The following is a 26,517-nucleotide window of genomic DNA, read 5'->3' on the forward strand; positions in this document are numbered from 1 at the left end:
ATTGTTTATATCCAATGAATATTCAAATTAAGGTGCTAGTACAATCGCTTAATCATGATGACAATGCTATATTTATTAGGTCATAACAATTGAATTGATATATTTTTTTATTTTTTTAAAACTTGAATAAAGAACCTTAGGTTGCCAAAAAGAGATGCGGCCTTCCCTGGCCACCTAAACTTTTTTCGGCACGCCATTGTTCTTTCTCACTACATGCAGATCCTTCACCACTCTACAGTTTGAATTTTGACAGAACCGTGGGATGGGCTCCCCTAGTTCCAAGTTTCCAACTGACCCGGATCTAATCAAACTGTTATTGTTGCTGTAGCTCCGTCGGCGTTTGTATGATCAAAATCGCGAAACCCACAAAAGGAATTTGACAACATGAAGGGTATCCTAGTTTATGACCAAAAGATGGGTTTAAACAAGGGCTTCACTTTTTCCCTTGCTTTTGGGGCGTATACCGAAGGTGGGGTGGTGGCGTTTTCTTTGCTGGTAGGTAGGAACGTCAGGACACTGTGGGATGCCGATGACGAGCTCTATCTGTCATGATCGGCGGATTGGGAAGTAGAGGCTAATTACGACCCTGACTTTTTCCGGTAGGATTAGCAATCTAGTTACCAATTGTCTAGATCGGTGATCGCTATCTTCCTTAATGGCTATCCTTTTCCTGTATGAATCAAGCCGGATTATCTGTAATTTTTCATTGATTTGCTACTCATCTTTCCTTCTACCTACACGCAGATGTGGAAAGTAAACTGGAATTTCCTCAGTTGTTCGGTCACGATCCTGTGCGCGATCTTTCCCTCTGTCTCTAGAATCATAGACTAGAGCAGTCGGACTAGATCGCTCATCACCACATCATTGTAGTCATGAAGAGGGATGGTGGTTACTCCGTACCCGGGGACTATGTCCATTTCAAGTCCCAGGTGCCCCTCCACAAGATCTCTGTATGTCCTCTCACGCCCTCCCCCCTACGATTGGATCCCCTTTCTCGTGTGCTTATGTGTGGTTTTTATTTTATGTTTCGTTTCTTTTGGTTCGTAATCCCCTCAAAATTGCTTGGGCGTTGTTGCTGTACGATTAGCAGCAACGTAGGACGGGAACTCCCAAGGGTGCTGCTACTTTGGGGCAGGCGTTCTTATCACTAGACGAAGACTGTAGGCAACAGCAATCGACCTCCTCATCTCTGGCTATCCTAAGATGAGCGGTCGATTATTCGGAAATGAACCAATAGGGCTCAAGGCAAGAAACGGCTCTACCTACTGTGCAAAAGGAGCAAAGCCGCTTCCGAACGCTATCGGTGTGGGCTGAGCAGAAGACCTGACCAAGGAAAGAAGTACAATGTCATCGGTGGCTAACCTTGTAGGATTTCGTTTCTGGTTGACGACATGAAGCTTCACCCATTAAAACGGAAACTCTACCCAAGGAAGATTTGTTCTAGGGAAAGTGGACCGGAAATATAATCTCAAACCTCTTCGTGTAAGTTGTTTCGCTTATGCGACATTGATCTAATCAAGAGAATAACAAAATTAACCTCCGATGGATATCGTCTCTCTTTTTTGGTTCATATACTGGTGGTTGATTGACAGTGAACATGGTCATCGTGATGAACAATCAATAGAAAACCTGTGGGCACAATACAGAGCAGAACAAAACATATCCTTTACCAAGTGATCCATAATGACCGAAGTTCTTCCACTTCTGTAACGACCTGACCTACTCTCACACCAGGCTTGGGCCCCTAGGCAGACAGATCCCAACCCATACCTTAGCAGCTTTGGTTCTGACCTAAAAATACTAGGAACTTGGACAACCAATCACTTAATAACCTTCTCTATAAGTCCCCCAAGATTCATCACAATCTTAGAGACCAGACTGAACTTTTCAATGGTGTGTTACAACTTACAAGATTTGAAAAGATTGGCTCGAATATGTGTTGAAGTTTGTTTGTTTTGAAATATACATTTTTGTCGCACTGTCACGTTCCAGAACTAATAACTTGCTTGTTTTCATTTTTCATTTTCAAAATTTCTTCTTTCAGGTATGTCTCTAGCTACAGCCCCATCCTTATCTCAAGTCCTTGGTCTAATATACATTCCAAATATATATTTGTTCAATTCTCTATGTTTCTGCTTTATCTGTGTGTATTGCTATCGTAATGATTAATGAATATTTATATTCTGGAATCTGTTATGAACTAATAGTATTTCCATGTAAGGTTACAGTTTATTGTTACTTATGTCCTAATGGCTGAAGTTATGAATTGAATGTAGCTATTGCTGCCTTTGGTAAGAAGTTATTCTGTTAATCTTCTTTGAGTCCTTGCAGTTGATAACCCTAGTTAAGAGTTGATTGCTATTCTGTAACCATTCTGAAACTGTAAATGTAGAAACATTAATCTTTACTAGCCTGTTTGTTTCTTGAGGTGTTTTTGTAAGTAATCGACTTAAATGGCCATTGCAGATCGGTGCAAACCAGTGGCGATATTATGATTATGGTCCTAAGCTGGTGCCTCCACTTATCTGTCTTCCTGGCACTGCAGGAACAGCGGATGTCTATTATAAACAAATCATGTCCTTGTCATCAAAGGTGGTAAACTTTGGTGTTGAGCTTTCCTTTCATCTCAATTTGAGTTTCCTTGCTGTGGTACTTTGGAAATAAAGAAATAAAATTTCAATGTCAAGCCTTTTCGGTGCATGAGTAAAATGTGCAAAACATTTTATTTCAAGTTTTTTTTTCCGTTCAAGCATTTGATTCATTTAAACAGACATAATTTGATTTACCAGCAAGATTTGATGAATGTTCTAAAGTATCTCATTTGTCATTATTTATCATGCAGGTCGTACTTATAAAATTGCCAGAACCTAAACAAATATTTGTATCACCACAGAACTGCATTCCATTTTGTTTGTATTAGGCAAATTACATATAAGAAGCAACTACAGTATGCACATCATGTCTCAACAGCCTCCCTCAAGTTGCACATTTAACCATGGACATCTTGCTTTGTGAACAAATCCATCAACTTGTCTTCAATAGAATGTTATGCAGTTTTATATATTTATGTTCAAGATCTATTTCCATGTGTTCGGCACAATTATTATTGCACAATAACATTGATCTGAAGATCATCTCTCCTAACTCTCCCAAGAAATGTCTAGTCTATTTGGCATTGGCAGTGGCCACAGCCATACTTCTGTATTCAACTTCTGTTGCAGTTTGTGCAAGAACAAAAACTAAACATACAGAAGCAGTGAAAAGAATTCTCAAGTACTTGAAAGGGATAATTTTTGATGGACTCTCTTACGAGAACAGGTGGAATGGGTTACACAATATTATCACCTATATTGATTCGGACTCGGCAGGAGAGGTCCAGATGAGAAGAGATGAATTTTGCAGTTTTTATGTTTCTTGATGAGAAAAGGGCTATTAGAAGGTGGAGCATAGAAGCCAAATTCAGGTATACGACTGCAGCTACTGTGAAAGCTACATGGATTAGACATTTCTTGAGAGTTAAGGGAAATGGTTTGCAGATCTTCGTTATTGTACAACAATCGACATGCCATACACATTTCTTTTAATAATATTTTTAATCTTTCTGTAGCTTATGGTTGTCTTCCTCTTCTTGAGTGTTGTGGGCATTGGAGGGATTGCATGTATTCTTTAGTTGATTTTGAGGAGATAAACAAATAAGATTCTTGTCTTACTGGTCTTGGCCCTCCATCTTTTCTTTGGTTACATATCTGAAGTTGAACAAGTTGACTTGGTGTCATCTGCAGCCTTTTGAGACTTCTTTTATGGAACCAAAAAAACAAGTTTAATGGTTTAAGTTTTAACTCACTTAAATCTGATTTTTTTTTTTAAATAAAACCGTAATGGTTTTCCTACTCTAGTCTGAACCATCTTTTGGTAGGGGACCTTTTTTGTAAAGCTGGTAGCATGCACACAAATTCAAAGCTACTGAAAATTTGAGAGTTTACTTGCATGTGAAAGCCTGTCCTTCAAATCTACATCCAAATTTATGTTTCACAAATTATTTGGCAAACCTAGCCTTGTTAGACAAACAATTTCTAATCCAAACAAGGGGTTTGGGGTGGCGGCGAAAAAGTGTAGTTAGTTTTTAAATAGGTGCAACCAATTACCTAATGATGAACATGAGAGAAATAAAGAGGTCAATGTGATCGCTTCTGGAGATCAACAAAACAGGGGAAAATATTTATAAAGATTTGTTGGTCATTGTATTATAGGCTAAGTCACATGGGCATGGGTACCATCCGGGTACGAGTATGGAGATATGGGTACCACGCAACGACTTAAAAGAATGTGGGTACAGTGGTACAACAGGAGATATATATATATATAAGATTCTTTACAATCTTATAATCCCCCCAAGATTCCCCCCAAGATTCTTTACAATCTTAAATATTTGATTGAACTTTTTACTAAGGTATTACAATCCACCTTCCTTAGGGCACATGTCCGCATGTCTGGGACCTCAGGTCTGAGTGTTGAACCGACTCTGGTACCGTTGCAACAACCCAACTCATTCTTATGCTAGGCTTGCTCTCTTGGTCTGGTGGATCCCAACCTGCCCTCTTGGCAGTTGTGTTCCAGCTCGAAAAAGGCTGCGAACTAGGACACTTAACAGTTTGGCCAACCCAATTATAAGTCCTTCAAGATCCTTCACAATCTTAATACAAAACTAAACTTTTCATTATCATCCCTCTTCTTAAGGAACACATGTCCGTACATATAGGACCTCAAGTTTGAGTGTTGAATTGTTCTTTAACACCACTATAACGACACAACCCACTCCCACACCAGGCTTGGGTTCCCAGTTTGGTGGATTCCAATGCAACCCCTAGCAGTTTCAGCTTTCAGTTCTAGCTTCAGAAAATGCTAGGAGCCAAAACAACTGTATTACTTAGCCAACCCCTTATAACTTATAAGTCCCCCAAAATTCTTGACAATGTTAGATACGAGAATAAACTTTTCATTTGGTGTGTTAGACTAAAACAATGCTGAAAATAATTTTGTTGTGCTCTTCTAGGTAAGTCCATGTGACATAGTGGATAATGCCTATGATGGAGAAATTATTTCAATTACCCTTGTGACAGACTAATTATAAAACAGGATGCCAGACAGAGATGAAGTTTCTTCTTTCACATAAGCTTAAGGAATCTAATTTGCCATTTACCTTTTACCATCCTGGCATACGGGTACATGTATATATTCATACCACGAAGTGTGCATGTGTGTTCATATATCTGTGTCTGGTGTGTGGTTTGTGTGCATGCATGTTTTTATGTTTGTGTGTCTTTTCGTGTGTTCACAAATTATTTACTTTTGACTATTTTTTACTTTTAATCCCTTGATTGTAAGTCTCAATTACTTGCTTATGTCATACATCTTTTCTTTATAGGGTTATCGAGTAATTTCTGTTGATATTCCCTGTGTATGGAGCCATCAAGAATGGGTCCATTCCTTTGAGAAGTTCTTGGATGCTGTTGACATTCATCACGTAAGAGAGCTTATTTTGCATGAAGCAACTAGATCGTATATTATTTTGCTACTGTTTACAAGTGGTAACTCATGACTTATGAGCGAAACTGTTGCATCTAGTAATGGAATTGGTAACATGCTTGTTGCTTAAGGTCCTACACATTTCTCTTTTTTAAAGTGAATGTTATATTTGATTGTACATGCAAATAGGTACATAAGGTTAAACATATGTTTATGCACGATATTCACGTAACATGGCCTAAGCTTTACTAATGTATTCAGTCCTGCTTCCTGAACTTTTAAGATGCCCCATTTTCTGCTTCCATTTCCAATCCAGTTTCTCATTCTAACTTCGTACAATGAAAAGTTTGATCACAACTTCTTTAAGTCCTTTGTGAGAACTGCATTTTGAATTGTAAGCCTTGATAGGAAGTTTGATGCTAGATTTCAGGAAGGTGTGCTTAATTGGTTTTTGAATTTTTGCATTAGTTTTATAAGTTTTTGCTCCAAATGGATCATCAGTACTTGTATCTCCATTTTAAGCATCAACATGACTAAGGCTAAAGCAAATTTTCTTTCAGATGGATTATCCAGGAAATAATATGTATACCGACTACTATACAGAGACATGTCTGAGTAGTATAGCAGAAGAATGCAAATTTTTACTCCTAATTAAAATTTAGGCATCATTTGGAAGTTTGTGTAGGAATGATGTTTAGCTCGAGGCTTGTTGCTTTATGCTCATATATATATATATATATATATATATATATATATATATATATATATATATATATATATATATATGCTGTTATTTTATTTTAGAAAAAGATTATCTAAGGGAAATCACCTTGGGCTGAGAGACTTCATTGCTCTCCCAAGGTGTGAGACCCCCAATGACATTCCCCTGCCCTCATGGTCTGGGCATGTATCAGCTTGCACAAGGGGCAGGTTCCTTTTAGATTTGAACCAACGACTGTCCGCCTACCAGCTGTTGGCCCAACCAAGAGTGTCAAACCTCTCGGGGAAATTCACTAAAATTGTTAGATACAATAAAAAGCTTGTTTTAGCAGGAGACGCAGAAGATCTGTTTTGTTCCAAATTTGTTTTAGTAACAAGTTTCTAAAATTGTCAATCTTACAAATATATTACCTTCTGGTTTTGATTGTTCACATGATTTGAAGGTTCATCTTTATGGTACATCACTTGGGGGGTTCCTTGCACAACTTTTTGCTCAACATCGTCCTAGGCGTGTCAGATCTTTGGTGCTCTCAAATGCATTTTTAGAGACACGCTGTTTTGCTGCTGCAATGCGTTGGTCGTCTCTGTAAGCTCTCTAGAAAATCCTATGTTCGTTTTCTAGAATAAGTAACGTGTATAATATTTTGCAGCCATCCTGTCACATGTTCATGACATCTTCAGCTTTACCTTGAAATGAATAATAGCAGCAGCCTAAAAGGAAGGGAGAGCAAATAGAAAGTTAGAAAATATTTTCGAGAACTTTCAGCTATGTCACATGCACTCAGCAAACAGGTTGGGTGCAGCTGTTTATAGATGACCTTTATATACTTTTTTCTTATTGTAATTCCTTCTTGTGCTTCTGTAAGCTTCCTTGAGGTGGGATGGCTCTGGTCAGTGGTTTGTGGGAGGCCCATGATTTGATAGCCAGGATTAGCTTATCAAATACACACACACACATATATACTGTACCTGCACCTATATTTTTTTTAAAAGCACTGTACCAGCACCCCTACTCATGTGACATAGGTTTTCAGCATAATGCATATATGTTGAAATGGGCATGGGCAGAGGAATGCATAATGAAAAGAATAGGTTTCATCAAATTTCCGTTGATCTTGTAGAGTTCATAACTTCATACTTCCACCCTGAAAATATGTGATTCTGGAAGATTGTACCATGCATATTACATTAGTTGAGTATATCACAAAACCTTGCTTTCTTGAAAATATATTTGAGGATAAGAAAAGAATGAAAAAGCACTTTTAAACATTCCGTTTCATTTTTTTCCTTTTCTTATCATGTACTTTTTTCTTTTTCTTAAGAACTCTAGGATCAAGAGTAGTAGTACAGATATAGACATATGGACCTAGGTTTTTCAATTATCATGCAACACAAGCCTGAGACTGCTAGGACAACTAATGGAAATAGCCAAGTTATCAGTGATTGCCGATGTCCGCCTATCACCTAATTTACTGGTGCATCCTTTCAGGTATTCATCATGATATTTAACCTTCAATTCTCCTTTTACAGACCATATCCCATTTCCTCCCATTTGACAACATTTTGGTATCTAATCATCATGTAGCGAAGGGGAAAACAGAAAAGAAGTGTGATTCTCTACCTATAAACTGTCAATCTGTATGGATGTGGGCGTCACAGCATTAGCATTTCCTAATTTATCACTTGTTAGTAACTACTTCTTCACTTTTCTTCTTGGCTTCCAAAGTTGAAACCATGTTCATAGGCAATTGAAGACTAAGAGTGTTATGGTAAGATTACAGATTATTGGGTGTTCTGTATCTTGCTTTGCACTCATTAAAATGTTTAAATAATAAATGTGAATAACAAGGTAGAACAAGAGACATACTCCACAAGAAAGAGATTGCCAGCATACTCCACAAGAAAGAGATTGCCAGAATCACCTCATGGACTTCAGTTTGATTTTCAACTCCACCCTACTCTTCCTGTTAGTCACCTTATTTGTGGGAGCCACTGCGATACAACCATCAACATTGTGTTATATATGTCACTTTATCAATGCAAGAAGAATCGACCAACAAAATGAGTTTATAGAGTCATAGACCTGTATTTTCATGGAATATCACTTCCATGACGTTGTGATGGTGCTGTTCATTCCGGAGGTTGGGTAAAGTGACACGGTTGATAATATGCTATGATAATATGTTCAAATATTTTGCTGGCTCTAATGTCACACTTTTTTATTCATTTTTGAAAATGGTTGAAATGTTGAATGCTTTCTATGTGTGTTCTCAAATGCTTTACTTTATTACAACTGCAGGGTTAATTGGACACCATCCTTTCTGCTGAAGAGGCATATTTTGATGGGGATTCATGATGGTCCACACGAACCTTTCATTGCTGATTCTGTGGATTTTGTTGTCAGCCAGGTGATCTATTGCACATCTTCAAGTTAATCACATTTTCTTTTTGCACTTGAAAGGTGGTGCATTTCCAAAGGAAGGTTTTTCTTTGACTTGCCCTCACACAGTTCGGTTTAGTCATCTTCATTGAACCATCAAGCACTTTAAATGTTCACATTCCTCCATGAACTAGTATTAAATCCCAATTTTGCTGCCATTTCAATTATTTATCACATTCTACTATAATTGTGCGTTTTCAACAGTTTTCCAGATTCCACTCGATCTAATTAGGAATTCTCTTTCATCGCTCATATAATGTAAATCTTTTTTTTTTTGTTGGCTTGTTGAAAAGTGTTCACTATGGGAGGAAGAAAGGGAAGAGAGAGAGAGAGAGAGAGAGAGAGAGAGAGAGAGAAATGAAATGTTCTAATTCTCATTCACGTAACCCTGCCTCATATTAAAAGAGATTAGGGTATTAACAACTTTACAAAATTAGTCCACTAGAAATAAGAAAGTAATAAAGTGGACCCTTCTAACTTTCTAAAATTTCAGAAAACCTCTAATCAACTTGTAAAAGTATTTAACACTCCGCCTCAAGCTGGAGCATAGATATCAATTATGCTCAACTTGTTACATCCTCTCAAGAAATCGCCGATGGGAACCGCCTTAGTAAACATGTCAGCTGCTTGATCTTCAGAAGAGACATGAATAGTGTTAATGACTCCTTCTTGTACCAAGTCCCGAACATAATGACAATCCACTTCAATGTGTTTTGTCCTCTCATGAAAAACAGAGTTATTTGCAATATAGGTTGTTGCTTTGTTATCACAATACATCTTCATTGGGAGGTTCACTAAAATCCCCAATTCTAGAAGCACCGATTTGACCCAAGACATTTTAGCCGCAGTTTGGGCCATAGCTCTATACTCAAACTCAACACTAGATCTAGCAACCACATTTTGTTTCTTGCTTCTCCAAGAAATAAGATTCCCTCCAACAAAGGCGCAAAAACCTGTAGTAGATCTCCTGTCATCTAATGACCCTGCATAATCAGCATCACTATATGCTACTATGTCCACGCTTTCTCCCTTTTTGAACCATAACCCCTTTCCAAGGGCTGATTTCAAGTATTTTACCACCATTAAGGCAGTCTCCCAATGAACTTTTCGAGGTTTTTCCATGAATTGACTTACCTTATTCACAACAAAGCTAATGTCTGGATGAGTGATGGTCAAATATAAAAGTTTCTCGATCAGAGATATGTAAGATCTAGAGTCAAAAGTCTCTGATTCATGATCATGAATATGAATCTGAGGATTCATAGGAAGTGTGGCAGTCACAACCCCTTTACTACTACGAGCAACTTCAATACCAAGAAAATAACGGAGTTGACCAACCAGCCCGGCCCAGGCCCCCCGATAATATTGCCGGGCCGGGTACCGGGCCTGGCCACCAAAAGTCAGGCCCGGCCCGTTTGATAGGCCGGGCCATGTGCTTGCGAAGAGGGAGAGGGAGACCGGAGCAGAGAAGGAGAGGGAAGGGGGAGCATAGGCCAGAGAGGGAGACAGAGAGGGAGGGGAGCAGAGAGACACACACGTGGCCCATCAACCCCACGCTTCCGCCTCGATAGACGAGATCGGTATTTCTCTCCACCTTGAGCCAGAAAGGTTGAAACGCCAGGGAGGAGCACAGATTAAAGACAGAAACACCAAGAAGGGGAGGAGCACAGATTAAAGACAGGAAGAAGGCGAGCAGGAATTGAGTGAGAACCAGAGAAGAAGAGATGGGCAGGGGACTTGGGGAGATTATATCTCTTACCAATTCTTTCTCTAGTTGAATGGTGGCAGTCTTGTAGCCCTCCTTCTTGCCTGGGCTGCTGCCACAGTAATAGGCCACAGTAATAGAAAAGAAAGAGAGATTATCTTCTCTCTTTCTCTTTCGTTCTGTGTGGAAGGGGAGATGGGAAGGAAGAGGTCTTTCATTCTCTGTGGAAGGGGAGATGGGAAGGAAGAGGGTATAAATAAAGAAATAGAAAAGAGAAAAAGGGGGAGGAATGAAAGAGTCAAGGAGGACTGGAGGACGACCGCCGTGTAGCAAGGCGGCGGCGGTGGTGAGCGTCGGTTGCTCAGACGGGGCTCCTTCCTCCGCACCCTCTCTGGTTCCATCATCCTTTGCAGAACGTTGCAGGTTCCACCGTCGAACGAGAAGAAGAAGAAGGAGCTCCCGTGAGGAGAGAGAAAATCAGATGAAGAAATGAAGAAAAACTAGGGTTCGGCCAAATTTATATCAAAGTTAATAAATTACAAAGCGGGTCCACCTTATTAATGAAATTTTCACAAAGACTGTTATATTTTTCAGAAATTCATCCCGCAAAGTTTTTTTATTTTTAAAAGGCGGGAGTCGGGCCTGCCGGGCCGCCCTATCTGGCCCGGGACCGGTTTTTCCCGGCCCAGGCCCGGGCCCAACCAGGCCAGGCCGGGCTGGCCCGACGCCCAGGCCTAGCAGGAAGCATGCATAGGTTGGACAACTCCATTCAACGGCAACTATGCTGGAAAAACGAGGCAACCTAAAACTAATCTTGACTCCAACGATGCTGCCCAAAAAAAAATCTGAAACCAGTCTATACCACTTGACTTTTGTTTTTTTTTTTTCTGCAACTCAACGTCTTCAATCAGCAACACCAGGGTGCTAATCACGTCTCTACATGTTAAACGTGATTAGCCCCTTTTCACCAACCCGTTTGATTGCTCCTTTTGTAATCAGCAGTGATTTCAGATGTGAAACCCTAGCTGACGGGAAAGATGAGAAAGGAGGAAGGGAGAGAAGGAGCGTGGAACCCTAAATGCCTAGGGCCGTCGCTCTGATACCATGTTCACTATGGGAGGAAGAAAGGAGAGAGAGAGAGAGAGAGGAAACGTTCTAATTCTCATTCACGTAACCCTACCTCATATTAAAAGAGATTAGGTTATTAACAACTTTACAAAATTAGTCCACTAGAAATAACAAAGTAATAAAGTGGACCCTTCCAACTTTCTAAAATTTCAGAAAACCTCTAATCAACTTCTAAAAGTATTTAACATAAAGCCTTTTGAATACCTCTATATTTCTTCATTATAGAACTCTTAAGATGGGGCTAAACAGTCCCTACCTTGTTGAACAACAAAAATGGCTGCTGTTTGTATCAGGTGAACAAAAATGGAAGGTTCAAAAGTGTAGAAGTGCATGGGATGTATTCTGATCTTAATTTCTTCAAGTCAAAGCCCCCGCTTAACAGCAGTCAATTGGATACTGGTTTTATTGAAAACTTAACTGGCATAACAATTAATACCTGCCTTCTATTACCAATTTATAAAGTCTTCCGTAGTCTGCCCACAAGTGGCTTGAGTACTGGAAAAAGAGTGGCATAAAAAACTTTCTTGAATCAAATGTTGCAATTTGAACCTTAATTACACATTCAGATATATTTATCAATTCTCAGGTTAATAATTGCTTTTAGCTGTATTTATAGTTTTTGATTCTTTGTATTATGTTTAAAACTTTAAACCATGAACTGCAAAAAACTGTTGGATGCCATTTGTCATAGTTGTATCTTTTATTGCTTTTAGACTTTATTTCAGTAAACTACGATTTTTAGTTTACCATTTCTAACTTATCACCCCACAGCTTGAGACACTATCAAGAGAGGACTTGGCTTCAAGGTTGACTTTGAACACAGCTGCAGCATCGGTTGGAAGATTGCAGCTATCAGATTCTTGTATCACAATAATGGATGTACGTAAGGCCAACATGGTTACGAACAGTTTTGGTAGCTTCTTAGATAATTTAAGTACATAACATAATTATGTGTTGGTGCTTTAAAGTTGATGAATGGAGGTGCTTCTATGTTTACATCGCAATTATTTTCTTTTGCGCTGTTTCCATATGCAGACTGTAGATACTATTATAGGTTTTTGAAATGTTGAATTCAAAAAGAACCTATCAATAATACTAGTCAAGGCCTTGTGCACAGGATGTTTGCTTTTCTGGTAATTTGATACATCAAATAAAGTGCCAAAAGGATAAATTTCATATAGTAAAGCCATGTGAAGGAGTCAAATAAGGTTGAATGCATGGGCCATTTGGTAGGTATAGATGCTTAAGTGACATCCTAGATGCAGGAAGACACTGATCAGTTTTTGTAGGTCCAGTCAACCACTTGGTTTTGGTGTTCATGCTTCTACGTTTGCTCAATGCAAAAATTTCAAAGATCTTACTCCTATCATAACGACCATGCTTAGTACATCGATAAAATCATTAATGTGGATCCAAAGATTAAAAGCCATGACCATCCATCCCATGTTGACAGTACGTGTTTTCAGCTTTATCAAATTACAGCTTGATGAATCTCAACTTCATGTTTTTTTCTTCTGTTTCTGTGATTTTTTTATTGCAGACCAACGATTATTGTGCTATTCCTCAACCATTGAAGGATCAGGTTGGTGATCGTTATCCTGGTGCGCGTCGTGCATTTCTGAAGACTGGAGGCGATTTTCCTTTTCTTTCACGACCTGATGAAGTTAACCTACACCTTCAGGTACCATGAAGTACTGGAATTCTTTCCTGTTCTATTTTAGTACTCTCAGTTTTTTAGGGCATTCTTCTCATAATACATTTTCAGTACTATGCCTTAGTACATACTCTATCAATTAAGAAAGGAATAAGTTGTTGTCTCCATGGTTAAAATCATTCTTAGGGACTTTTAGAGTTCCCATTATCAATTCCAGTGCATGCTTGATCCAATTTAAGATTATAAAAAGCTTTGGGAATTGTATTTTCCAATAAACTATACCCTTTCGTTCAAAATCATTCTAAACTATGTACTCTTTTGTTCAAATCATACTGTCGTATCACACTCAGACTAAACATGACAGGTAGGATGTATTTGGTTTTAGGGATGGGCTATAAAACAGTAATTTGGCAAAGCTCTCTCCATTGTTCATTTGAACAATACCTCACTATATAATAGTCAAACCAATGCAGAGTTTGGTTTTGTTGAAGCCAGTACAAAATTGAACATGCAGAAACATCTGCCAGTCAAGAATTCGTAGTTCTGACAATTCCTACCTCAACATTTTTTGTGGAATTGTATAGCTACATCTAAGGCATGCTGGATTGGAAGCACGGCCTGATTTAGTTCTTGGAGCTTCACGGGATGGCAACGCTGGAAGTCCAACCGAGGAGAGGAGACAAGGTGAGCCTTCAGATGGCACTACAAGCAGCGGCAGAGGTTCAAGCACCAATGCACAAGATACAGCTCCTCCATCAGGTACTGAAACTCATGTGGTTGATGGGCAACTACTAAACACTGCTAGAGTGCTCTTAGCAGCAAAGGATTCAACAGATCTGCTCTCCCTTTTACTTGTTTTCATGGAAAGGGCACTTCTCATTGCTGCATCAGAATTGCTTTTTCGTCCACCTCAGGTATCCTCCTTGTCGCCTCTACTCACATTTTATGCTGCTGTATTATACAGTACCTGCTCAATGTAAAAGTGGTTTAACTTATAGAATGTGAATGTTTAGCTTGATGCTAACTCCTTTCTTAGAAACCATACTGTACCTTTCCCTTTTGCACTTTGTTGTTTGTAATTTGTGTTTGGATCATTATTTCCTGTTCAAAGTTGTTTTTGAAATGGCAAGTTTGTGAGTTTTCACTCGTTAAACAGATTAGGTTTTCTTTGTGGGGTTCTGCTTATCCAATGAATTAGGTTATGTAAGACATCCATGTCCACCTGTCCCTGCTTTTCCTACTTCATAGTCATAACTGGAACAGGTGCAACAGGTATTTTGCTGAGAGCAGCATCAAACTGGGAGGAGTAATTTTAGTGACTTCCTTGGTTATTGTGCATCAGATTTGGTCTGATAACCTGCATTTATCTGGACAAAGGCATAATTTCAGTATGTTGATGGCTGACAAACCGTCGTCAATCACATAAAGGACCTGGTTTTCCACTTAAGCATTTTCCATTTTTGGATGAGCAGAAACTCTCAGTCACCTAAGAAATGTCAAGCATATTAAAAGAACGTACTGGATGGTCTGTTATAGAGCACCAGAATGTCAAGTATAAATTTGATGAAGGTACTGCATGCCTGGTATTTTGCAAGAATATCTTGTCTCGTCACTTCATCCTCAACAATACAGCTTAGATATACACGCTTACAGTGTGTGCAGAGCTGAGTTGCAGGTCTCATTGACGGCCCTTATATCATGCATGTATGAACATAGTCATGTAATTAGCCAATTCGATCCCTATACCATAACCTACCCATCAACTGTAGACCACAGCATAGTGCAATTCTTTTTCCACATCGCATGCCTGTAGTTTCCAATGAACCTTGGGGGTACCATTTCTACAAATATTTGTTCACGTGCCCTATGAAGATCGCATTAGAACTTTTCTATTGTGAACTTGAAATTGAATTTATCAATACATTTAAATTTAGTTTCTGACTGGCATAATGAACCTATTTATTGGGTTTGCATTGACTTAGGTTTTAATTCAGGATTAAATGGTTTAATCGCTTGGTATACATATCTTGTATATAGTGCCAGCCTCTTATATATTAGATATTAATCCTAAACGCAGATTGGGTCTAACCATGCATTGCAAAAATCAGCCCCAGGATTATCTAGTTCGATCATGTAAGTGTCAACAGGTTTTGATTGGATCAACTTCGTTCTGTTTTATAGATAAAAACAATCTACTACACAGTCAAGAGACGAACAATGCAGCAAAATTTGTAAGTTATATGTAAAGCAGGTGCATATTTGTCCATAGATGATAAAAAGGAGGGTAATTGACCTTACAAAATTATGGTTATTTTCAGTTCGTTCAGAATTTTTTTAAGTTTTAAATATGGTTTTTTTTTTATTTTAAATCTATGAAGCTGCAAAACTTGCAAGCTATATGCGAGCTCCTTCTGATGTTCAGTTGGTTTTGGTAAACCGCGTTATCTTTCACCACTGTGGGTGCTCTTGACCTCCATTGGTTCCTCTTGATTCGTTATTTTGCTCCTTCTCTTTATGTGGGTTTATGTTAGACCCCACTAACAAGTACAATTTTAACATAAGGCAAAACATTTTCCTATTGTCAGGTCAAAAATTTTTCCTACGAGAAATGGCATAAAAAGGTGGCAAAAGTTTGCAAAAAAAATTATTTAACGTTTGCAGAGGACAGGAAAAGCTAATGAGTCGAAACCATTTTTTCCCTCCGTAAACAGGAAAGAACATATATGTTTGATTAGACAAGACTTTAAACATTAAATTTGTGACTATGATTAAGAGGTGGGATCTGTTTGCATCAACGGCAATTTTGAACCTTCTTACAGCTACCACTTGTTGTAAAAGGAAAGTGCAGTAAACGATAAGAGAAGTAAACAAGAAACTCAACAAATAAGTTTGTCGTCCATTTATACGGATGAATGAAAGTATTGGGTCAAATCCTGAACGCATAACCCAGATCTGAATCCAAAACAATGTGCAATCCAAAATAATAAATCAATGGCGGATTCCAATGCTGAGGTCTCATTGTTTGCACTGAAACGCAAAGGTGAGACCTAAGGCGTGGAACTAGAGGGAGTACATGACTGGTCTGGTCCTTCTTTGCATCAGATCTGATAACAAAGAAAGCACTTATATTGTTCTTCTCCCCAAGCATCGGATCTCGGGTGCCCTTTAACCATACTCAAGCAGGATTAAGGAAGATGAATAAGAGAGTCAGTGATCTCTCTCTTTCTTTGTCTCATCCGTCTAGATAATTGGACGCGGATTATTGTTGGTTTTCTAAGGCAATACCTGTTATGTAACTATGAGCATTTGAAGCTGGGGCAAGTACTGCAAAGAAACATTTAGCCATGGTAGATGGTAGGGAGACCCATTTATGAATGCTGCTTAATGGAAATGTTGATGTGTTAGAGAAATAAACTACCTTTTTGCCTACAAATAACTAAATTTGTCACTCTACTAACCCCATCAACTCCCGCATGAACCCCAACCTGCCCCCAGTATGTTTGATTCTAACTCCAAAAGGGTTATGAACCAAGATAATAAATCACTTAATAACCAAGATAATAAATCACGTAATAACTCCTTTTATAGGCCTTTCAAGTTTATCCAGTCTTGAATCTGACATTAATCTTCTTATAATAGAGTACTACAATTCACTCTGTTGAGGCACACTCGTTTGCAAGTGTGGGGTCTTAAGTTTGAATGGTGAACCGGACAACTCAATCCACTCTCATACTGGACTTGGACTCCTGGTTCAGTGTAACTTAGTGACCCTCTAGCCGCTTCTGTTCCAACCTCAAAAAACTAGAAACTAAGCAATTAATTGTTTAACAAACCCCTTTTAAGGACCCTCGAAAGTTTATCACAATTTTCACTATGGAGCTAAACCTCTCATCGTGGAGTGTTATACTAATAGTTTTACTTTTTTACTTGAATTTCTTTAGTTCAAGATCAAGGGCAGGGAAAGGAAACCATATATGGAACTGAAATAACTCGCTTGAAATTCTTTTAAAAGATTACGAGGTATCACCGACTCAAATAAACCCTTATTGAGTACAGACTCCATTACTTGTGAATCCTCATACACTGTTCACAATAGCGATAACATCTCCCAACATAATGAAACTGGCTGTCACTCCACCGGTTGTAGTCACTCCACCGGTTGTAGGGGATGTAAGGTTGACGCATAGAACTAGCATGGCCTCCTTCCTAATATATGTAGGAGGCTGCCAAGATCCGTGTTGCTCTTGAGAATCATCTGCCAATGATTTAACTGATTGACAGCTATCAAGGAACGATTAAGTTATAATGCAGAGAGCTGAATTGTTACCTTTGAATTTATAAGCAAATTGCTTTATGACACAAAGTGAGCTAAATGTCTTCATGGTCTGGTCACTGATGCAGTTTGGCTGACCCGTTTGCTTTTAACTTTTCACCTTGTAAAGCAGTTTGCGCGAAGATGAAATGCCTAGCTTGTCTCAATAGTGATATTACTGTTATTATATGCTGACGAAAACTTTTCAATCTAAATATCTAGATTTGGACTTAGTTTTACTTTTTCAATTGATTCCTTTCAAGGTCAAGGCTAAATTTTTCTTCAATATATTAAATTTAATATTTTTTTGTGGATAACCCTTCGGCAACTGGTGAGTTTCATTTTCTTTAGACCGACTTTATACCGTTTGGTTTATCATGCCTCCAGTCTTAACTAGAGTATCGTTTACCATTACTAAATTATGCTTGCAGCAATCAAGGTTCCAGACCATTAGCGACACAGAGAGACAGACAAGGAGGGAGAGAGAGAGGGAGCACTAGTTTGTGACTTCTTCGCAACAGTGAACTGGATGAAATGCGCAAGCCGGTGAATGAACGGCAAGGATCATTAATGCTCTGAAACTCTATAGGGATGGCGGTTGACGAACCAGCGTCGCATTTGCCTCCGACAAAGGCAAAGCAAGAGAGACTTGTCAAGAAGCAAGACACGACATAGATTGACTTAATGGTAAAATCCCATATTCTAACCCGGGTTAAATGTTTGGGCGACATTACAAAATCTTTAGGAAGGAAGTAAAAATCAGGTTTGCCTGAAGTACACAAAATAGGTTTTATCAAAACGAGTTTTGGTAATTCTGAATCCATTCGCCGTTGAATGGCGATTTAATAACAAGACCATGCTATCGTCCAAAGGCCCCCTACATGTTATTTTTTATGCATAACGTGAAAAGGAGCGTTTAAATTCAGTCAACCAAGTCTTAAACATGATAGGTCATGAATTTTGGATGCCCTTTCGATTGTTGAAATTAGATCAGGCCAATTTTATCGGTCACGGTAAACGAGGCACGGCCGAACGAATTTGAAGAAAACCCCTCTCAGCTTGTGTGATTCTCGAAAGGAGAGCGTTGCATTCTTCCAGACCGGCGGCAAGGAGAGAGGGTGAGGGAGCGAAGGGGAGATGGGAAACTCGTTCGGCTGTATCTGTATCGACCAGGCAAGCGTGGGCATCATTGAGAGATGGGGGCGTTTCGAGAGATTGGCGGAGCCAGGCTTGCACTTCGTCAACCCTTTCATCGGCCAGTGCCTTGCAGGCGTCCTCTCCACCAGGCTTTCCTACATCGACGTCCGTATCGAGACGAAGACCAAGGTCCTCTCCTCTCCTTTCAAACACCACGTTTCCATCCCATCCCGTGGATGATCACCGCTTCTCTTTATCTTTCTATCTACTCTTCTTTTCGGCAAATAGCGTGCTCACGGTCGATGCCATGCCGTGTTCCATACAATAGCCAGATTAAGGCGATCCTACATATATCGCATCCTGAGAAGTAATTGTTCTTTCTTCTTCCCTACGGTCCAGCTTCTCTCTGTTTCCCTTGGCTATGGCCCCCTGAAGGCCTGAACCCCTTCCTCTTTGTACTTCTTCATATGTTTCTGGTTATTCAGAAACCCATCCTTAAAATTGTTGAAAATTTGGTTTGCCTCCGTGATGTCGTTTCCATGGAGAAATTGCCTTCGTTGTTGCCATACATCACCCTCCGGGCGGCAATTTCGTCGGACCTTCCCCGCGGTAATTTCCGATTTCTCACCTACCCCTGTGAAATTCCTTATGTGTCCCGTGATCCAGACCTTTAACTTCCGCGGCCTCGCTTGGAACCGTGTTGCCAGCCCCTCTTTTTCCTCGTTTGGCAATCAACTATCCGAAATTCATGTTGTTTGCATAAATTTGACAAAAACCTATTGGAGCGAATGATGTTTTCTCTTCCCTATCTTGTTCCAAGTAGGGTTCATCTGCTTCTTCCACCATCGCCACCACCTCGTCCTCCTCTCCTACTTCAATCAACAAAGACACAGGCTATTCTTCTATCCACCGTTTCCTCTTCCTCTCAACTAGTTTTTCTCACGCCTTTCTTTGAAAGGTCATATAATCTAGTTGAATGGGAATATAATGTAGGGAATGGGTAGAGGAATGTGTGTGTGTGCGTGCGACTGTGTGTATACGTCGATAGCTGAAATATTTAAGCTGATCAAGGGCTTTCCTTTTTTTCATATGATGAATTGTGTCGCGGTTTCTCTGTTTATGCAGGATAACGTGTTCGTACAAATTCTATGCTCTATTCAGTACCGTATTGTCAGGGTTAATGCGGACGATGCATTCTATGAGCTGCAAAACCCCAAAGAACAAATTCAAGCCTATGTTTTTGATGGTAGAGCAATTCTATTTTTTCAGCTGTTAGCAGACCTACCTTAGTATATAACGCGTAATCGTGCAATATGCACTCACTATCGCATATGTTACCTTCAAATGCTAGTTGTGAGAGCACATGTGCCAAGGATGTCGCTGGATGAGTTGTTTGAACAAAAGGATGATGTCGGCAAGGCCGTGCTGGATGAACTGGAAAAGGTAATGGTCGTGGCCAATCTTTCCATGAATAGCTTTTTTGGGCGAAATGATCAAATTTTTAGTAGTTATTTGGAGGCACAGATTTCTGTCTTTTATCTACGATGTTGTTTATTAGGAAAATATCAGTTGATTTATATATAGTGCAAAAGTTGCTTTTCACATTTAAGTTTGTTCGGCCACCCGTTCATCAATCTTGACTCTGTAATCTACTAATCTGTCACGCTAACCTTTCTAGAGCTATTGTGAGAATAATCTAGGATGATGAGTTCAAAGCACTTAGGAGTAGTCTAGGGTGTGAGTGCAAAACAGTTAAGAAAAGATAAAAAGCTATATAAGTTTCCCACAAACACTTTTACTGTGTCTCGTTTTCCGAACAAAGTCGGTAAGTGGCATAATTGCTTATCTTGCGGCATTAAGCATTCGCCAATTGACATTTTGAATGTTCATTCCAAAGGAAAGTAGAGTGACATCGTATGCTGGCTATATTTTGACAGCCCACAAAAGTTCCTGTTGGATTATGAGTTCAAAGCACTTAGAAGTAGTCTAGGATGTGAGTGCAAAACAGTTAAGAAAAGATAAAAAGCTATATAAGTTTTCCAGAAACACTTTTACTGTATCTCGTTTTCCGAACAAAGTCGGTAAGTGGCATAATTGCTTATCTTGCGGCATTAAGCATTCGCCAATTGACATTTAGAATGTTCTCTCCAAAGGAAAGTAGAGTGACATCGTATGCTGGCTATATTTTGACAGCCCACAAAAGTTCCTTTTTTTCGTTGGTTAACCGAAGTGAAGTAACTTGGTTAGTCACACGAAATTTATGTTCTGCTCTCTTTTGTGATACTGCACCATGCTTCTCGGTTTCTATGTGAAATTGCATATGGTTGTGGAAGACTAAAAGATAATAGGTAAGGACGTCTCGATAGTTTTTTTTGTCTTCACAAAATCCTCTCCCCAGTTTCACAACGGCATAGATTTCGATTAGAGCAGTATATTTCATAATTGACTTTGGTGACTATCGTCTCTGAGTGCTACAAGCGCGTTTAGGTATCAAATAGTTAACTTCGACGTACTGTTGTTCACACATATCCCATTGCTCTGCTGATTCATGGTCTTTTGCAGTACCGCAACTTTTATGTTTTGATTCGGTGACAAGGACTTAGTTTTGGACAATTTTCAGTAGCATATAAAGGGGACAAGTTGTGGATCTGTTGGTGTATACTTGTGAATAGCTTTGACTAGACAACTGCAGTTTCACGTGGCCTTGCAAAATTATTCTGCATTTAATTTTGTTGTTAAGTTGGACTGTGGATCAGGTAATGGGAGCTTATGGATATAACATAGAGCAGATACTGATGGTTGACATCATTCCAGATGCTTCTGTGCGTAGAGCGATGAATGAGATCAACGCAGGTAGGTGCCTTTCTTCTACAATGTTGAGGAATTTTTTCTGCAACCTCGCGTAAATAATATTTAGCGTGTACATATGAAGGATGGCCCTGCTCTGATGCTGTCTTAACCTTTTAAAGCAACATTACTTTGAGCATTTCAATCCTGATTGTGACTTTATATTGATCTCTTCCGCTGTTGATCCGTTTCATTTCTTCTCTATTGCCTTTGACCCGCGAGTGACATTCCATTCTTGATGGTTTCTTGATATTTGTTCCTCTAGCTCAAAGGCTGCAGCTTGCCAGTGTGTACAAAGGAGAGGCGGACAAGGTACTTCAGGTGAAAAAGGCAGAAGCCGAGGCAGAGGCGAAGTACCTTGGGGGAGTTGGGGTAGCACGCCAACGGCAGGCAATTACCCAAGGCCTACGGGAAAATGTGCTGGATTTTTCCCATACGGTCCCGGGAACATCTGCAAGGGAGGTGATGGACCTGATTATGATAACTCAGTACTTCGATACAATTAAAGATCTCGGCAATTCGTCAAAGAACACCACAGTCTTTATCCCACATGGCCCAGGACATGTGAGAGACATAAGCGATCAGATACGCAATGGTTTGCTGGAGGCTGCAAGCGTCACGGATGTAAATATTGGCTGATGCAACTCCAGAGTCGTATCATACAGCTTCCAACACTTGTTTCTATAATTGATCTAATCTCAAATTTCACATTCGCATGTTTATTATGGAGAAAGAGAAATGTGGACGGCTTCTGCTGATGAGTGTTGCGTCGCTGCTATACATGCTCAAGTTTTCTTTTGTATAAGGTTTTGGAACTTGCTATCTCTCTGGTAAAGAAGGAATGCTGGGTTTGTGCATTGAAGCCTTTGCTCTTTATCAATTATCATATCAGCGGTTGCCTATACCCTCTATTATCCTTCTTTTTCTACCTTACTTTTTCCTTTTTTTTATTTCCCTCTCATTGCCCAAAACCATGTAGGGGAAAATCCCACCTTAGTTTTGTCGGTGAGGGGGACAAAGGAGGCCTAGTTTTGCGTTTAATTCCTCGCATTTATTCCTATTTAATGGGTCATTGACATGTCCTTACCTTTATTGAAATTCATCCCTATGGACATGTCAGAATCAGATTGACGTTAAATTTGTTAGCAAGAAGTGTTTCTTTCCAAAGGTTTAAGGGTAAACAGGAGATTAGCTAAATATAAATATTAGATACATCGTTTTCTAACTAGGGAACTATGGTAGGCTGTTCATCATTGTAAAGGAAACCTTAAAAAAGCTTTTGTCTTGAGAGTGAATTTTACGCCAGAAACCTAGTGGATTGGCAGAATCTTCAAGGCTGTGGGGTCTACACCCTCTGTTTCAGCCGCTTTGTTTTTGCTTGTTCCGTTGTACGAGTGGAATTTCTTCGGTTTTGCCAGTTTTGCCAGTTGCAATTGAAACCCTCGGCCGAAGGACTCCGGCACCATGTCGAGAGACCTCCTGCCACAGCATTCTACAGTCCTTACCCTCCCCAGACATGAGATCCACAAATTTGAGACCGTTTCGGTTCTTAAATCTTCAGGTATCAGATTGGGCATTTGTTATGCCCTTGGACCTCCCGTTGGGTCCGGCCTCAAATATGAGATCCGAGGGTAAACACCTCCTTAGTTTCTCAATTGCAATGAGGTACGCTGAGATTTTGAAAATATCATAGTTGTCGTTTACAATAGCAGGGAATATCTAAAATAAAATAGTAGTTGATTACGTTGATTTTGTAGCTTTCAACTGCGACTATTTGCCTGATGATTGATGATGAGATCGAGTTGCATATACAAGGGTGGGGTATGCATCCACAATCTACTAAATGGCAAAAGGAAGGGGTTGGGGTATTTTTCGAATTTTTTATAAGGAAATGTATATTTTTGGCTTTTAACTTTTTTTCTCAATTTATTTTTTCTTCTATAATGCTTTTTTTTTTTACTTAGATATAAGTCTTTTGGTCCCTCTGCACAATTTTTTCTATATGGGGGTGTGCATATAACCAATGTTAATTGATGATCTAGAGTGTTGCCAGCCGACCGTGTTTGGCCCGACCAAGCCAGTAAAAGGATATGTTGTTTGGCCAACTTATGCATAGCTCAGAAAGCATGTGGGATTCAATCGGACGTTGAGTCAAGCAGAAAGCAATGCACGTGGAATGTGCAGCGCAATGGTGCAACGACGAAGCGTATAAATGCATCATGGTCATTAGTCCCTTTGGAAGTGCAAGTCTGTCGTTGAGGAATCAAGTAGGTTCCCCACGCGTAGCGTTTGGATGCGTAAGGGGGTGCGCGTGGGTTAGGAGCAATTCTCTCAATTGACGCATATGCTGCGTCCACAACCGCGTAGAGTCACGCGGGGGCGAGTAAGTGAATACTCGTCGTCGAGTAAGGCGATGGTCGGCCGCCTTGCTTAATGACATATAGTCGACAAATAGCTTCGGCTGAGGACTTCCTCTCAAAGGAAATCTACCCCCACCCTGATTTCGCATGGAAGTAGATAGACACTTGGAGGAATGACGATGTTCTGACAGAGCCTCATCGTCACGATTTGCCGATGGTCTAATATGAGATAAACCTGAGTGATTGTGTGCTAAGTGCATAGCACTCCTCGTCTATTCCACAGTCCCAGAAGATTGATGAACGCTTCCGCTATATTGAGAATTGAGTCAGGCAGGCCGAAGGATTTGGGAAACATTTGGTGCCGCGCGGGGCAAATAAGGCTTGAAAAAGTCGGCTTGTGACATAGAGAGTGCCTTTATATAAATATTCTTTTTCCTGAATGCCGAGGCGTGATAGCAACAATTTGAGAATGTCTTGAAAAAATGGTTTCCAGAAAAACTTGGTTTGTATGGACCAATTGTTTTTTAGTGAATTTTGAAAACCTGGTTTATGTGTTTGGATGAGATGACAAAAACCAAGTTTTCACTTTTTAAACCTAGTTTTTTGGTTGGATGACAAAAAATAATTTTCTATTTGCATTTAAAAACTACATGCTTTAAATATTATCTATAAGATATCGTAACTATATATTTACCATTTATGAATAAAAGAAATGAAAACGAGCTGAAAAGTTCCATGGTGATGCATGAAGGCATTATCTATAAGAATATTGTTTCTATATAATTACCATTTAAGAATAAAAGAAATGAAAACGAGTTGAAAAGTTCCATGGTGATGCATGAAGGCATCATACACTGCTTTGAGTTTAGATACGCACTACAAGTTGCAAGAAACATGATTTGTTCACGGAAGCAGCGACATTCCAAATAGCACTTGCATTGAGCCATCAACAACGATCAAAAACCAGCAAAAAATGCGGGTCTTTGAAATGGTTGGGTTGATCTCCAAATCTTTCAGTTGGTTTGATTTTGAGCAGCCAGTAGCCAGTCCAACTTGTGGGTTTTACTTCATGAATGTGGTTTATTTGCCAAAAGTACACTTCAATTTCTAGAGAAGTTGAAGCTGTGAGGTAAATATAAAAGCCATCTCAAATATTTAGATGATAGAAAAAATGAATTAATTTAGTAAGAAAGGAATTAAAAGTCACTGTCTTAAAGACCCCTCCCCCATTTTCTTCAGTGGTTATGCTTGATTGATAATAATATTTACTGATAAAGATAGGCCTAACCAAAGAAATGGTAAATCCAGAAGTCCAACAACAAGAAGAAATATTATTACCAGAAATGAGAGAATTCTTTTCTAAGAAAAGACCTAGAGATCTACAAGTAATATTCAAAGAACTTCTGCACCAATACCAAAAACCGATTGCAAAATATTCTCAATAAATACTGGAATATTTTGCCTTTCTCTTTTTGTCTATTCATTCCTTTATTCTGTCTGCCACTTGGTATTTCGAATCATTCATTTAGTCCCCATCATCTTTTGCTTGTTTCGTAACAACACCTTGTGGAGAAAAAATAAATGCCCTCATAGTAAAAAATAACAAACGGAAGCAAACTGCATGGATCAAAGGAGACAGTAAAATAACACAAAAATTGACACGAGAAAGAATAAATACAATAACGATAAATGTGTATGAAATAAATGAGCTGGAAAACATAAAACAAAGACTGAAAAAATTATATTCTAAAAACCCATTACAATATTGGGAAAAGCACAAAACAACAGTAAAAATAGAACTAATAAAAGAGGATAGTATAATAACCCAACCACCATTAAAATATATATCAGATGACCTTAGAGAAGTTGATTTACATGTAAATGAACTACTAAAAGGTAATTATATTCAGAAAACAAACTCAAAACATAGTAATCCAGTGTTTATTGTTAACAAACATAGCGAACAAAAAAGAGGAAAAACTAGGATGGTCATAGACTACAGAAATTTAAATGCTAAAGTAAAAACATATAATTATCTTATCCCAAATAAAATATTAAAATTAAAACAAATATCAGGATATCAGTACTTTAGTAAATTCGATTGTAAAAGTGGATTTTACCACCTAAAACTTGATAAAGAAAGCAAAAAATTAACAGCATTCACAGTACCTAATAGATTCTATGAATGGAATGTATTACCATTTGGATATAAAAATGCACCAAGAAGATTTCAAAATTTTATGGATAACAATTTAAAGGATTAAGAAATTGTGTGATTTATATAGATGATATATTATTGTTCAGCCATACCCAAGAAGATCATTATGATTTATTAAATGAATTCATAGACTATGCAACCAAAGCAGGAGTAGCAATAAGCAAAAATAAAGCGGTTATTTGTAAAAAACAAATAGACTTTCTAAGAATAGAAATAGATAAAGCCGGAATAAAAATGCAAACACACATTATCCAAAAAATAGCACAAACAGAACAATTAGACACTAAGAAAAAATTACAGTTTTCTAGGATACAGTGTGTGACTACCTTACAGTATCAGGGAGTGTGTGACTTCCTAAATTAAAATCCGAGAGAAAATAATACAATATCAGGGAAAGGTTATACTACTATCCCATACCCATGAATAAATAAAATGATAGCTTATCCTAACACAGACCCAAATCTAGTAAA

The 26,517-nt window shown here is 38.9% G+C and overlaps 2 protein-coding genes across 4 annotated transcripts; both read left to right on the forward strand.

The window, feature by feature from the left end:
- The first annotated feature begins 227 nt into the window (after positions 1-227).
- On the forward strand, positions 228-15,016 carry LOC116260436 (uncharacterized). Of its 3 annotated transcripts, none has more exons than XM_031638776.2 (10): positions 228-599; positions 745-950; positions 2,467-2,592; positions 5,426-5,524; positions 6,690-6,832; positions 8,546-8,654; positions 12,291-12,398; positions 13,060-13,200; positions 13,758-14,087; positions 14,437-15,016. In XM_031638776.2, exons 2-10 carry the CDS (start codon positions 873-875, stop codon positions 14,455-14,457), a joined length of 1,155 nt encoding a protein of 384 aa, XP_031494636.1. In that variant the 5' UTR covers positions 228-599; positions 745-872; the 3' UTR covers positions 14,458-15,016. The 3 variants fall into 3 exon arrangements, with proteins under 3 accessions (XP_031494636.1, XP_031494637.1, XP_031494635.1); XM_031638777.2 differs by having other exon boundaries at positions 230-599; positions 14,446-15,016; XM_031638775.2 differs by lacking the exon at positions 14,437-15,016 and having other exon boundaries at positions 231-599; positions 13,758-14,267.
- A 3,437-nt stretch (positions 15,017-18,453) lies between these two features.
- On the forward strand, positions 18,454-22,326 carry LOC116261085 (hypersensitive-induced response protein 4). Its single transcript, XM_031639692.2, has 5 exons — positions 18,454-18,811; positions 19,748-19,868; positions 19,974-20,065; positions 21,379-21,475; positions 21,735-22,326. Exons 1-5 carry the CDS (start codon positions 18,623-18,625, stop codon positions 22,106-22,108), a joined length of 873 nt encoding a protein of 290 aa, XP_031495552.1. The 5' UTR covers positions 18,454-18,622; the 3' UTR covers positions 22,109-22,326.
- The last annotated feature ends 4,191 nt before the right edge of the window (positions 22,327-26,517 follow it).

Source organism: Nymphaea colorata, chromosome 9 (genome assembly GCF_008831285.2).
Source record: "Nymphaea colorata isolate Beijing-Zhang1983 chromosome 9, ASM883128v2, whole genome shotgun sequence".
Taxonomy (NCBI): Eukaryota; Viridiplantae; Streptophyta; class Magnoliopsida; order Nymphaeales; family Nymphaeaceae; genus Nymphaea; species Nymphaea colorata.

What these genes read in the sequence shown, in the direction of transcription:
- LOC116260436 (XM_031638775.2), top strand. Translation starts at nt 873, where the DNA reads ATGAAGAGGGATGGTGGTTACTCCGTACCCGGGGACTATGTCCATTTC. An exon ending in TCATGTCCTTGTCATCAAAG is followed by an intron (nt 2,593 to 5,425) that starts GTGGTAAACTTT and finishes TTTTCTTTATAG; the next exon opens with GGTTATCGAGTAATTTCTGT. An exon ending in TGGATTTTGTTGTCAGCCAG is followed by an intron (nt 8,655 to 12,290) that starts GTGATCTATTGC and finishes ATCACCCCACAG; the next exon opens with CTTGAGACACTATCAAGAGA.
- LOC116261085 (XM_031639692.2), top strand. Translation starts at nt 18,623, where the DNA reads ATGGGAAACTCGTTCGGCTGTATCTGTATCGACCAGGCAAGCGTGGGC. An exon ending in GTATCGAGACGAAGACCAAG is followed by an intron (nt 18,812 to 19,747) that starts GTCCTCTCCTCT and finishes CTGTTTATGCAG; the next exon opens with GATAACGTGTTCGTACAAAT. An exon ending in TGCTGGATGAACTGGAAAAG is followed by an intron (nt 20,066 to 21,378) that starts GTAATGGTCGTG and finishes ACTGTGGATCAG; the next exon opens with GTAATGGGAGCTTATGGATA.